The sequence below is a fragment of the Callithrix jacchus genome, chromosome 19 (genome assembly GCF_049354715.1).
Source record: "Callithrix jacchus isolate 240 chromosome 19, calJac240_pri, whole genome shotgun sequence".
Taxonomy (NCBI): Eukaryota; Metazoa; Chordata; class Mammalia; order Primates; family Cebidae; genus Callithrix; species Callithrix jacchus.
The window spans coordinates 23,684,799-23,699,908 of record NC_133520.1 but is presented as its reverse complement, the minus strand read 5'-3'; the positions used below and the strand labels follow the sequence as shown (position 1 = coordinate 23,699,908).

General features: G+C 35.6%; 1 protein-coding gene across 43 annotated transcripts in view; it reads right to left on the bottom strand.

Annotated features, from left to right (window-relative positions):
- Positions 1–1,824: 1,824 nt before the first annotated feature.
- ENAH (ENAH actin regulator) overlaps positions 1,825–15,110 on the bottom strand; it is a 160,329-nt gene continuing 147,043 nt past the window's right edge. For 26 of the 43 annotated variants that reach the window (XM_078356729.1, XM_078356739.1, XM_078356750.1 and 23 more), the window contains 4 exons: positions 12,418–12,480; positions 8,490–8,568; positions 5,316–5,373; positions 1,825–4,789 (listed from right to left, as the gene is read on the bottom strand). In XM_078356729.1, coding sequence (XP_078212855.1) covers positions 4,752–4,789; positions 5,316–5,373; positions 8,490–8,568; positions 12,418–12,480 — 238 coding nt within the window. In that variant the 3' untranslated portion in view covers positions 1,825–4,751. The remainder of the gene's footprint in view (positions 4,790–5,315; positions 5,374–8,489; positions 8,569–12,417; positions 12,481–15,110) is intronic. The other 17 variants (XM_078356742.1, XM_078356755.1, XM_078356738.1 and 14 more) reach the window with 1 other exon arrangement.

Genomic DNA, 15,110 nt, shown 5'->3' with positions numbered 1-15,110 from the left:
GGAGAATTTATCCTATAACTCCATTTATTTGACACTGAATATCTGTAACCATCCTAAATGTACTGCAGTATTTTACTTTCCTTCCTAATCAATTTTAGTCTTTTTAAATTTGAAGGTTTCATCTTTCCAGTATTAAGATATTTTTTAAAATCTTGATGTCTCAAAAATTATCTAGAGATAACATAAAGGGGAACAAATCTAGTAATCCACCGCTTTTGGTGCTGGGAACAGAAAAACCTGCATCACAGACCTCCAACAGTTCCTGACTCCTACAAACGGCCTTTCTTGAGGGGTTACTGACTTCAGCTGCTTAGTCAAATCTACACATCCTCAGAAAACTATTCTTATAAGTCAATGTCCTCTACTATGTCTCTATGTAGCCAAAGACACCTAGATCAATTTTATTCCCTTAGAGTCATGGAGATTCCTTATAAATACCTGTATGTCAAGTTCTGACTTTAAAAAGCATCTATGAATATGCTTTTAACGTATAAATATTAAATGGCTTTCAGTGAAAAGGCAGAGGTATTAAATATCAGTAATTTCAATATACTAGGATCCTTTTCTCATTCCTTAGAGCTTTGGAGAGATGTATAGATATGAACTCATCTTTCTATTAAAAACAAGAGTGGTGCTACCAGAAACAGGTTTGGAGTTCGGAAGTGAATGGTAGAGTAAATGTCTTCGGGAAAGTGATTTTTGTAACAGCTACATCAGGAATTAAGAGCTCCTAGAGCATTGCTTTGCAATGTTTGCTTTAGTTACTTTTATGCTGCTTATAATCGGTAGCATTTAAAGGGTAATGGTGTTGTAAAGTTATCATGGCTACACAGCAATTAAAGAGACCCTGTGGCGTACCTTTGCACAATGTGCTTCACAGGGTAACACTACTTAGAATTTAAAGGCCAATTCTTCACAATGGCACTCAAAGTATATATAAATTTAAGAGACATAAATATTGTAGCTAGGCAAATTTAAAAGGTTAGCATGTTACTTAATTCATTTTTGAATGAGAAGTGACTTTCAATTAGTAGATGAAATTCTTACATATGAAGAGAAGCAAGAACATGAGACAAGATAGAGCAAAAAAAAAAATCAGCTGAAAATGTTAAAACTGTGAACTCTGTAATGGCTGCAGATGTTAATGAACGTCGGGAACATATGGTCCGTGAGAAGTGGAGAGGAGAATGGAGGGGGAAAGGGGGAAAATTCGGGTCTGATAAACAAAAAAAAATACAAGGATTGTATTTTTGTATTTCTAATGAAGACATCAGAATTATAAAAATGGAACTCAAAATTAATACTTTACAATAGATAAAAAGTACTACTGCTTATTTGTAGGTTTTAAGAAATCAGTATCATGTAGAAACACTATACAGCTTTTGCTACACTTAAAATTCAATACTTGATAATGCCCTTTACCACACAATGTCCTTTACCACGCAAACTATATACAGGAAAATTCTAACTGCATGAACCAGTTTTAAGTATCTGAATGTGTTGCAGAAAAAAATGGAATAAAAATTAAACATTTATCATCATCTTGACTATAGAGTAAGTTACTGTATCAAGATGGGCAGAGAGAAAATAACAAACAGGGAACACCCAACAGTTATTTCAAACAGAAAGTAGACAAGTCATCACAGATTTCCTTTGTATACATTACTTAGTATTCATGACTCCTATGAAATCTTTAAAGAATAGTGACGTGACATGTAAACTTTTAAGCAGTGAAGTCTTGGACTTTAAAAGGTAGTTTTCACATCCAATATAACTTACTAACAAATTATTTCAGAAGATTATCTAAGTGTCACAAACAAGCAATGCATATATACTGCAATTTTATTTCAATCGCACAAATGAAGTTAGCGTGTAGGAAATTTAAGTGAAACAAATTTAAATGAAATAGTTACGGTAAAAATAGCAGAAAACTGAAAATTCTAAAAAGGAAGTATACCTAAAAGCATGAGAATTCAACATTCATTAGTGTTTCATCTTCAGTTTTGATTGACACTTGATGCTTGCAAATTTATAAACAAACTTTTAAATCATAACTATTCTGAAGAGATTTCAGCACCAGCACTAAGATTTGTACATTCAGTTTGTTTGCAATTGACTTGTTAGCCATTTACATAGTGTATAGTACAGATTTGTCACAGGTCAGATCACAGTGTTGAGGAAAGCAGTACCTTCCTGTAATTAATTAGAAAGGATCCCCTAAACTGTACTTAGCTTAAGACATCCAATGTACAAGAGCACAAAAACCATCATAATAATGTGGTTCCAAGGAACATAGTTTTGATAAGGAAAATAACTTAAGCTTCTGTTTCCCATTTTAATTACTGAAATCTCTAACAATGACACAACTGTCATGGGTACATGACAGAAAATGTATATAATAATTCGTTCAGACTTCTTGGAAAGAATACATTTAGCGATCTGGGATGATGGAAAATATAGCGTGATTCAACACTGGTTCTTTTTGTCATTTTACACAGACATCATGTTAATATTAGACCAAGGCACAAAACGTTTAGTGCATAAACCCAGTTTAAGATTTAGCATTTTATTTTAGTCTCTTATCTTAGTTTGGACCACTTGTACCCAGTACTCTACCTATTATAGACTAGTTAACGTACTCAACAAAATCAAAAGAGGTTTCTGACCAGATTTATAGGGGATATAACTTTATGTTATCAAAGTGTTTGCATAACCAAAAGTACAATAATAAAGATGAAAATACCTCCTATTTCTTTTAGAAAACAGAACTTCGTAAGCTTGCTGCGCCTCTGATGTATTTACTGCTACTGCATGACAATACCTATCTGATAGAAAAAAGAAATGTATGATAGCTCATCCATCACAGTTTAATCTAAAAATGAAATTTCTACAGAAACAGGAACTATTTTAACAAAGAAAAAAAAAAATCCCTCATCCAAACGTCTTTGTAGTGGTAACGGCTGCACATCTGCAGCATTTAGAAAACTACATTATCAACAAGCTTTGCTTTATGAACTGAGATGTACAAAATCTGGAAAGCAGATGAAAGTGAATTATTTCTTCAACATTTTAGTAAAACTTCTAATAATCAGAGTTCAAAGCAAATATGGCACATAACGACTCAAGCATAAATCAGGATGGAGAGCCTGGAGAGTTTGATTTCTTCAATTTTCCAGAAAGCTATCATTGCAATATATAGGATTTCTCCCCTATTTTAACCTCATCAGTTTCAAAGGAAAGAAAAGGGAGTGGCTTACATATAGACAGCACGTGCACGAGTGCACACACACGCAGGATGGCAGGTAGAGCGTCTAATTCCTTCTTCCCACCACCCAAGTCCCACTTTACTTATTAAAAGAAAACTGTAGAACTCCTCATTGGTTTTTCCTTTACCTAATGATTTCTGTGACCTTAATTGCTGCCGTCATTGTTATTTCTTGTATTTCAATATAACAAAAGTCAAAAGCAGCTTCATTCAGGAACATGTATCTAAACACCTGTGTAACAGCAGGGGTACCTAGGTAATAATAACTGCCAAATTCAGTGATCAAACTTTTGAGTTCCACAGTAAGATATTATGTGAAGCTCAGAATCATGTTTCAGACCATTGAAATTACTGGTTAAAATACAAATAGCTGAAGACATGATGTAAAAGATTAAATACTTGGTTTTGTAACATATTTACCAATTAAAGTCACAAAATATTCCTCATTATTATTCATGCAGGTAATTGAGAAAAAGATAGTGCAGAAATCAACTTTAAATAAAAAATTATTCCTCCCCTTCCTCCCACTCCCCTATACTCTACAAAATGTTTCCCTGGGACTAGGCCTTGAAAAGGCCACTACATATTAGTGTGACATGCATTACTGTCTGCAATTAAAAAAGCTAACTTTGTGGTGATTGTAATTACATTATAAAAATGTCCACATGCATAAATCTAAAAAAGGTTGAAAACCTACAGTAAATCTACAATATATTGTTTACATTTGACCACTGGTTTGTGTTATGTAGAAGTCATAGATTTGGTAAAGCATTGTAACAATTTAGGAAGGCATCTAAATCTTTAAATTCTGGACAAATTTTATGTTTTAATCTACAAAATTGCATGAAGGCTAACTCGAGAGACTTCCTATCATTCTAAAATTCCTCAAGCTGAACAAATCATTTTTAGGACACTTTCTTATAAATATTAACCTTTGAAAGCACTTACAATTCCATTTGTTCTGCGTATCTTATCTTATATAGGGCTGATCTCAATTATTCATGGAATATCAAACATGATAGGAAGAACAAACCTGAGAGAAACATTACAATACAATAGCAAACTTGCTCAATTCTTCATCAGCACTCTCTGCAAAAAAACTTCCTAAGCCTTTCTCCTCTATTTTAGCAACGAATTGCGGAAAATGTGCGATTTTATCTTGACATGAAAGTATTTCAATGCGCGATGATCTTGCCTGATGGGTTTTAATATTTTCTGCATAACTGTTACAGGAACTCTTATATGATTCTCTTCCATTCTGTTGTAAAGGCCAGAAAAAAGCAGCAAACTGAGAGGGAAAGAGCTTATCGCCAGAGTCATAATGTCTGAAGGCTTTCAGAGTAGGTTGGTTTTTCCCTCCTTCTGTTTGTCTCCATTTTCTTGTTACAGCTCATAAAATGTAGGGGTTTACTGTTGTGAACAGTTGTTGTTTGTAGATTTTTTTTTTTCTCCAAATTAAAGTCCTATCTCTCCGTAGTCTGTTTCTTTATGCAGTATTTGACTTGCTCAGTTCCTGCCTGATTGCTGGATAGAAAAGAACAAGCATTGAAAATAAATACAATGATAAAGTAAAATAAATGAGTGATTCATTCTTAAGAAACTTTAAAGATTATTCTCAAACTCACAGTAATAAAAAGATTAACTTTGCATCTTCCATTGCATACTTCTTTAATATTAGAAAGATGATTCTAATTTCTATGTATTTATTTTCTCCTTTTGCATATAAAATGAAAACACTGATTATGTGAGCTCAAAAACAAGGTGGCACTGGGATAGGTGAGTAGAGGTAACCTAGAGGGAAGATCTGTTCATGTGGTTTTCTATCTAAGAAAAGACAACACCTGAAATGCAGGGATACTATTTAATCCCTGTTTATACAAGTAATTTCCATTATATGAAGGAGAGACCTCCTCCCCAAAACCCTAATCTTAAAAGGGCAGGACTATGGAAGTCAAGTAATCAAATGGGTATTTCCTTATTTGTATTTTCTTAAAAATGGTGAATCTTAAACACTGTTTTACAGGAATAGTAAACTTGTCCAGACACTTACCATCGATGAGCTCTTCTTTTAGCTTTGCTAATTCCTTTCTCATTTCATCTAAAATGTCCTAAAATATTAGAGAAAAATATCAGAAAATTTATATTCTTACTCATATAAAATTTTAAGAATGTCATGATGTATGATATGTAGGGTTTTTTTCTGTTTCCAGAGCCACAATTCTATTTCTTGGAAGACGAGCCTTGGTAAATTTTGTTTTAATATTCTTTCCTTCCCAATCCTGGCTTGTTCTAGGCTACCAATATGTGAAATAAAATGCTTCCTAAAATTAAGATAATGGCTCTGTCATCCAATAGAAGGTATTCAGATAGTTTCTAGAAACGGTAATGCTGTGCTTTTCATCTAGTCCTCTGGGAACAGTCAGAGAGGTGATACAAAGGAGGTTTAGAGGAACAGATTACAGTAAACTGGACAATTGGCTCTTGGCAATTGGTTTGAAGTATAATTTCTTGGAAATCACCAAAACTGCCAAACCATATTTCAAGGAGTCTAGGATTTCCCTGAAGGGACCTCAGGGATCGCCCTAATGGGTAGACAGGAAGGTGGATGAGGCCCCGGTTGACTCATGCTGTCCAATACAGCAGGCACCAGCCACATGCAGCTGCTGAGCCCTTGAAATGAGGTTAATCTGAAATGAGGTGTGCTGTAATGATAAAACACACATCATATTTTGAAGATTTAGTGTGATGAAAATAATGTAAAATAACTCAGTAATTTATAAAAATTGACTACATATTAAAACATACTTTAAATACATTGTTAGTAAAGTTTTAAAATTAATTCTGTCCTTTTCTTTGTTTTGTATTTTTAAAATGTGGCTACTAGGAAAATTTAAAAATATATGTAGCCCACATTACATTTCTATTTAACTGTGGTGCTTTGGGCCCTCTTCAAGAACTGCAGATTTGGCTCGGTGTCATGGCTCATGCCTATAATCCCAGCAGTTTGGAAGGCCAAGGAGGCCAAGGTGGGCAGATCACTTGAGGTCAGGAGTTTGAGACCACCCTGGCCAACATGGTGAAACCCTGTCTCAACTAAAATTATAAAAGTTAGCCGGGCGTGGTGGTGCACACCTGTATTCCAACTACTCAGGAGGCTGAGGCAGGAGAATCACTTCAACCCGGGAGGTAGAGGCTATAGTGAGCTGAGATTGCACCACTGCACTCCAGCCTGGGGGGGGCAGAGTGAGACTCTGTCTCCAAAAAAGAAAAGAAAAGAAAAGAAAACAAAACAAAAACAAAGAGCGTGGTGGCTTAAGCCTATAATCCCCGAACTTTGGGAGGCCTAGGCAGCGGATCACAAGGTCAGGAGTTTGGAGTTTGAGACCAGCCTGGCCAACATAGTGAAACCCTGTATCTACTAAAAATACAAAAAATTAGCCAGGCGTGGTGGCAGGCGCCTGTAATCCCAGCTACTTAGGTGGCTGAGGCAGGAGAATTGCTTGAATCCAAAAGGCGGAGGTTGCAGTGAGCCGAGATCGCTCCAGCCTGGCAACAGAGCAAGATACCATCTTAAAAAAAAACAAGAGCAAAACTCCGTCTCAAAAAACAAAAACAAAAACAAAAACAAACAAAACAAACAAACAAACTACAGATTCAAGGTTAGAGGTCTTATGTCAAAGTGACACAATTTTAATGGGTGAAAAATAATCCTTTGGAAGGATTAGTTTTGAATTGTGTGGCTTTCTTTAATACTGAATACCCCAGGAAAAATTAAATTACTCTGTTAGAGTTTATCTTTTGAAAAGCTTTTCACATTTAAAATAAAACTATCAATTAGTTTAATGTCCTCATTTTAGGAAAGGAAGAGACTGAGACACAGAAGTTATTAAACAGACTCACGGATGTCCTGATCCAAATTCATCTTTAAAGCACCCCCCAAATCAAATCTATTCCTCTGTTCTCCACCTGTACTTCAGATAACTACGAATTGATCATGTTTTCAAGTGTGTGAAAGTGCTTTATTTTAGAACATTTTTCGAGAAAGCCATATTCAATGTACAGCAAAACAAGGGCTTGATTTTCAATGACCACATACTCCCCTTTAAAATTATATAACTCAATTTAACTTTTCAAATAGCTTTGCAGTATAATTCCGGGTATCTAAAAAATGTATTTCACCTCTTCTGTGAATAAAATATTTCAAATCATAATCTTATCATTTATTTTTTTCCTGAATACACAGGTATTAAATATAATGCATATGTATCCAAATGTGGACAGTATCTTTTTCTTTTTTATAAAATCAAGATAACTGTACACACTTGTTTGTTACCTGCTACACCTAACACAGGCAGGTGTTTGCAATTTACTATGAAGCATACTAAATTACGATCCCTTGAAGCCTACAGAGCCCCTACTCCACCCACTATCTATTCAGGTACTTTTACAATATATTCTTTGAATAAATTCCTGGAATTCTAATCACTGAGTTCAAGATAAGACATTTATTTTTCAGGCTTTCGATTTTGTTTTCCCAAACTGCTTTTTAGAAAGCAGAAGTAAGAGTGCCTATTTCCTTGCAACTTTGCCAAAATCAGATTTGTTGGATCCAATTTTGCCAATATAGTAAGTGAAAAGGAAGAAGCCCATTGTTTTCTTCACAACTGCATACTGTGCACTTACATTTAAACTTTATACTGTTAACACTGAAGCACAGCCCCACCCTCCACTACCTCTGCAACTTCATGCAAACTCATGGAAGCAAAAGTATAGATTTGAAAAAATAATACAGTACCAACTAATACCACTGTTTTATATAACAGTATTCTAGCACTACCCTCTTTTCAAGTATATTCAGGATACATATGTTTCGTTTTTCGTTTTTGACACAGAGTCTCACTCTGCTGCCCAGGCTGAAGTGCACTGGCCGCGTCTCAGCTTACTGCAACCTCCGCCTCCCGGTTCAAGTGATTCCCCTGCTTCAGCCTCCCAAGTAGCTGGGACTAAAGGTGTGTGTCACCACGCCCAGCTAATTTTTTGTGTTTTTAGTTGAGACGGGTTTCACCATGTTAGTCAGGCTGGTCTCAAACTCCTGACCTTGTGATCTGTCCACCTTGGTCTCCCAAAGTGCTGGGATTACAGGCATGAGCTACCTTGCCTGGACAGGATATTTTTTTAAAAAGAAACAAATACAAATAAAAGAAAGCTGCCACTGAGCGCCCACCTGCTTCAGCCTGTCGTAGTCAAGTCCTTCTGTCTGGACTCCATTGGCACTGGGCTGTGATAAGGGTGTGGATTTCGGTCTGTATAAATGAAATTTCCAGGACAGGTAAACAACATTCTTAATACTTAATGGGTTCATAAATAACTGCAAATTTACCAACCCAACACCAGATTTAAATACATTTCTTTTAAAAAGCCATTTTGTTAAAAAATTACCAAAATTGTATGGTTGATAAGAACAGAAAACAAAATATTTGTCACTTTTCTCAGTATTTTCTTATTTATAAAGGAACTAGAAAAAGATGACAAGATGGTGAGACTTCTTCAGAAAAGAGTAGAAGATGGTATTCTTTGGGCATGAGGTAGTCAGATAACGTGGCACGTTGACCAAGACAGTGATGAAGAGGCCAGTTGAAACATCTGAGGCTCAAGTAACACAATCTTGTTTTGTCTTTCTTTTGAATTTTTACATTATCTATTTAAATACCTGGGCAAACTAGTGAAAGGAGAAACATAAAGACTTGCATGTTTTACACTGACATAAATCAGCTTACAAAGTTGATGCCTTGGATTGCAGGAAGAAAACATTTTTAGTGAGCATGATTTGCTTTATACATTTATTCCATTTCAAGCATCAAAACAAAAATGTTTTTAAAATGATTATTAGATTATATTATATGACTATTTCCTTGTGAAACTTTTATGGAGACGTAATTTGAATGGTGCTTCAGGCTAACTACTTTCATAAATTTATTTTATTAAATAAAAAAGAAATGCCAGACAGAAGTAGACTGTCAATTATCATTGTACTTTCAAAAGTTTAGTTTCTATTAAAAGTCTTAATAAGTCAGTGATTGGGTATATTTTGAACAAAAGTTTCAATACCAAATAAACCGGTCATGGTGCCCTCTCCAATTCTGGCAATAAAAGAGAATCCTCAGTGGAAAACCTACAGTTTTAATTGGACACTCCTTTGGGTTCTGGTTTAGTATGGTAAGTGCCCTCTCTTCTTTATGAGCCACAAATCAATGCAATTTAAAACCATCAGGCAAATCATATATTTCTAATTTTGAAGAATATCAACGTTAGATATCTGAACCAAGACCCAAGAGGCATAATAAATTTTTCAAAATCATAATTTCATAATTCTTATAAGACACAAAATACTTCAAACCCGTAAGCATGGTTCCTGAAGATTAAACTCTGAGTTAATCTGCTTTTTTCCTGTTGTTGTTTCTGAGATGCAGTCTTGCTCTGTTGCCCAGGCTGGAGTGCAGTGGTGCAATCTTGGCTCACTGCAACCTCCACCTCCTGGGTTCAAGCAATTCTTCTGCCTCAGCCTCCGGAGTAGTTGCGATTGCAGGTTTGCCACTAAACCTGGCTAATTTTTTTGTATTTTTAGTAGAGACGGGGTTTCACCATGTTGGCCAGGCTGGTCCTGAACTCCTGACTTCATGATCTGCCCGCTTCAGCCTCCCAAACTGCTTGGATTACAGGTGTGAGCCACCGTGCCTGCACTGTTAATCTGCTTTACTATCAAAACATATTACTGCTTAAAAGACTGTTATGAAGCAAGCCATCCAATTTTACTTTATTAGGTATCTGTTTATATGAATGGGGGAAATAATAACTTGCAGAAAATTTCATTCAATAAACACTGAGCTAGACACTGTAGGGAATAAGATTTATAAGAAACATGTCCTTTCCTCTTGTGAGGATACACCTTCTTACTTTGCTAGGGAAGACTACTAAATTCCAAGGTCATTTACTGAGATCCATAAAATGCAAGTCATGGTGCTCTAGGCAGAGTCATGTCTGGTAAATGTTCTTAAAGGTTAGGACACCATTATTTCATATACTCACTCATGCTACCTATTCTCAAGAATTAAACTATAATTCATAATTACTCTGCTTTTCTCTTATGATTTCTATTTAAGTGGCCCATTTAACTAATTATTTTCTCAAGTTATATAATGAATACCTCTGAAATTCACATGAACAACTACAGTCTGGTATTTAATTGGGCAAGTATGTTATGAATATATTCATATTTATTAGGCAATGCAAAAACTGTTATATAATAAACAATTGTGGAAACATGCAATTTTTAAAAAATTTAATTCATGCTAACATGCAATCCATCACCACCACCACCATGATAATTAACTAAAGGGGGGAACTTTTCATACTGAAGGAAAGATGTAATCACCACTTTTTTTCTTAACTTCTACCAAAAACATTTATCAATAACGCCCCAGTGGGCACTATGTGTGAAAGCAGCAAGATAACTGAGCAGATTTTACTACATTTAAAATATATATATTTTTTTGGACACAGGGTCTCACTCTGTCACCCAGGTTGGAGTGTGGTGACATGATCTCAGCTCACTGCAGTCTTGACCGCCTGGGCTCAAGCCACCTTCCCACCTCAGCCTCCCATAGGCATATGCAACTATGCCTGGCTAATTTTTGTATGTTTTGTAGAGATGGGTTTAACAACATTGCCTAGGCTAGGCTAGTCTCAAACTCCCGGACTCAAGTAATCCTCCCTCTCTGGCCTCCCGAAGAGCCATGGCACCCAGCCTTAAAAATCTCATTGTTAAATGCTATTTTTCTATGTACTAGCAAATTCTCTAAAGAAATCTTTTGGCCAAAACAATTAAACCACCTCAAAGGAAAGAAAAAGCAGAAGTTTTTCGAAGATTTAACTGGCTGACAATATTAACTTGTCAAGTATTTTGATCATTAATGGCATAAAAATAATTTTAGCAGGTAAGAATTTGGCCAAAGTCTGCTTACAGAACTCCCAACTCACTGTGATAGACATCCACTACGAACACCATTTAATTAATATTCACAGTGGACTTGATGTATAAAAAATAGATGCATATAACAAAGATACATTTCAGTTATTTCTTATCTATGGGTTTCCATCATAACTGATCACCAAATGAGGGTTTCTCAGGTTTTTATTTTACTTTTTTTTTTTAAGAGAGGGTCTCGCTGTCACCCAGGCTAGGATGCAGTGGTGTGATCACGGCTCACTGCAGTCTGTAACTCCTATGCACAAGGTATCTTTCTGTCTTAGCCTCCTGACTAGCTGGGACTATAGACACAAGCCACCAGATCCAGCTTATTTTTAAATTTTTCGTAAAGATGGGGTCTTGCTACCTTTCCAAGGCTGGTCTTGAACTCCTGACCCCAAATGATCCTCTAGCCTTGGCCTCCCAAGGTGCCAAGATTATAGGTGTGAACCACCATGCTGGGCCGGTTTTTTTTAGGATGAGAGTATTGCCTTTAAACACCTGCCTATAAAATAACTGTCCTACTATATGTAAGTCCCTATTCTGCCAAATTAATTGTGTAAGTAACTGGAAAGCATGAAGATTTTTTTTTTAGCTGTCAATTTTTTTTAATTAAGAAAAACCTAGTTTATATCTTAAGTCTTCTTAATTAAAAAATGGGGCTTATCCTAGAAAACAATCTACTCAGGATGCTGGATGTTAAATTGTCAAAGATAATTTACTACAAAGTATCTAAGAAACAGATTTTCCTCAAAGAATCAATTATCCACAACTGTGGCTATAATATCAGCCCATGTTCTAGTAACAGATGGAAAAGATCTTCTATTCCAGTTTTTTGAAACCTTCTTTTAAAAGAAAATGCTTAAGCTACAAATGGTCTAGATAATATATGTGGCCTTAGATTCCCAGTCTAGTATTTCTACTATGTTTACCATTGTATTTATCCTAATCCATCTGTAAAGTGATGGCAGAATTTTTAAAAGGTATTCAAAATGAAGTTAAAAAAAAAAAAAACAACAAACAAAACTCCTTTGTGGTGATTACCAATCCAGGTAGAAAAAGCTCAGCCCTATCCTGAACATGTTATTTAAAAGTCTCAAATCACAACGTCACAGCAGGATGATACCTGTGTAATGAATCATAGGACCTGTTGTCAAAAACAATCTGATTTTTCCTTGGAGAATCCCGTCTATGAAGGGGAAAACCATTGAAAGGGATATACAATAGAACTTTAAAAAATAATTCTCATCATGTTACTGTTTTATAGGTTGTTAATAGCAAACAAAACAAGAATTGAAAGAGTCTATTAACCTTAAAATAACCGATTTTCCCCAATAGAAAAGATATTTTGAGACTACAAGTTAACAGAAAATTTTTAAAATCACTATACAATGGCTACTTTTTATAGGTTGCAGGCACAGTAAGTATATAAAATTAACTCTTCTCAGGAGGCGTGTGAAGGACTATCTTTCCTCATCCTGAATACAAGATCTGTAAGGTCTTAAAAACCACAGATGAATACATGAACCTTCCAAATGTTACAATCCAGTCATCGTTTAAAGCATTTTCAACCACAACATTCTTGCTTTTACTCTGACATCATCAATTAACAAATACAGCATATGCAATATCTCACATACGAGACATTAATCCATCTTACCACTAACATAATTTTGACAAAGATATTCCAAAGGGCAATGGGCACCTTCACTATAATGCAAGGATAAGGCATATACTTAAAGCGGCTAATATACTTGCTTTCTGAAGGAACAGGGGAGATAAGTTAGGAAGGAAAGTAGTATCGTTCTTAGTCTTTTAAACATGTTTTTAAAGTATTCTATGGTTTAAAACAGGTTTTGGTGAAATTTTAAAACCTATATATCAGTAGTTGGATGAAATCTATCAAAAAATATATGAGTGGTCAGGAAATAATCAGGAGTTTCAGAATTTCTATTCTGGGAAAGGAAAACCATCTAACAGAATTGGAACATGATTACAGTGCACTACTGGATATTAAGACTCAAGATTCTGGCCGGGCGCGGTGGCTCAAGCCTGTAATCCCAGCACTTTGGGAGGCCGAGACGGGTGGATCACGAGGTCGAGAGATCGAGACCATTCTGGTCAACATGGTGAAACCCCGTCTCTACTAAAAATACAAAAAATTAGCTGGGCATGGTGGCGGGTGCCTGTAATCCCAGCTACTCGGGAAGCTGAGGCAGGAGAATTGCCTGAACCCAGGAGGCGGAGGTTGTGGTGAGCCGAGATCGCGCCACTGCACTCCAGCCTGGGTAACAAGAGCGAAACTCTGTCTCAAAAAAAAAAAAAGACTCAAGATTCAACTAATCTATAAAAAATTATTTTCAAAATGGTGACCTTTAGAGCACTTATTAAATTTCCTTTAGAAGTCTGGAAAAAAAAATCCCTACCTCCTGGAATTAGGAAAAATAAAAAAAATCTTTCAAATAATGACTTTTCCTTTACTAAATGGACCAAATACATCAAAGAATGTATTCCACTTGGAGAACGTCTTCCATGTCCCTTCTAAGACATGACTTCTGCCATCAACGCAGGCTTGGCTTTCGCTCACTATGGAATGCAGATCAATGAAGCAGGGATAAAGAGAAAGGACGAATGACACATGACAGGTCTGCAGACTGGAGTGCAACAGCGTGATTATTAGTTTATTGCAACCCTCATCTCCGAGGCACAAATGATTCTCATGTCTCAGACTCCCAAGCAGCTGGGATTATATGTATGTGCCACCATACTCAGCTAATTTCTGTATTTTTAATAGAGATGGGGTTTCATCACGTTGGTCAAGGTGGTCTTCAATTCCTGACTTCAAGTGATCTACCCACCTTGGCCTCCCAAAGGGCTGGGATTATAGGCATGAGCCACTACGCCTCGCCAGCTCCTTGTTATGGGCTTGATAAATCAGCACTTCATAACGTGCTACTGAAGAAAGTCGGTAACTAGCAGAGATGTGTTAGAAGCCATCTCAGTTAGGAGTCTGAGAAACAGAAATGTGCAATTTTTCTACTCTACTGAAAACACATGTCTGCCAAAAGCAATTCCCCTCTTTCTTCTAAAGTCAAATATGATCATCTTTCAATCACTTAAAAACTAAAATTTTTTATACATTCCAAAAGGCCTAGTTTCTTTGTGGAGCTTAAACAATTGTATCATCTTCTTTCCTATTAGCAAACCTTCTTTCCTATTAGCAGAAAGAACCACACAGAAAGCCAAATCCAAATTTAAACTTAGACTAACAGAGCAGGTCTATGATAATATAAAGTCTGTCCTTGTACTTATCTTTATTAGGTTTCTATAATTAGAATCAAGTTGCTTTTTATATAGAGACAAAAATAAGTCAAATACCTCAGAAAGAAAAGACAAAATACCTTTTCATTTCTAAATACATATTTTTTTTTTCTGGGAAAAATACAAGCCCTTTCTTTAAGCTGTCTCTTAAACCAAGAAAATGTTTCATCTATGTTCAAGAGCTGTGATATAAATTTAGTTATGAAAATAAAGTATGCCTAGCTAAAGGAAGAACAAATTTGCCTAAACTATGCCCACAAGCACTTGTAAAAACAAGTATTGAGTAGCCTCATTTCTGGATACTATCTTTTCTAACTTAATTACACTTACAAGTTTCAAATGATATAGGGAAATAACATGTTTCTACTTTACAAATTCAAAGTTTTAGGTTTCATTTGGCTCTCTTTTCTCTCCAGCTGATTTTCAGGTTTTAAAAAGGTTCCAAAAATTACATTTAGAAATAAAAATCTATGTCAATTGGACTAATGGGAAAATGTG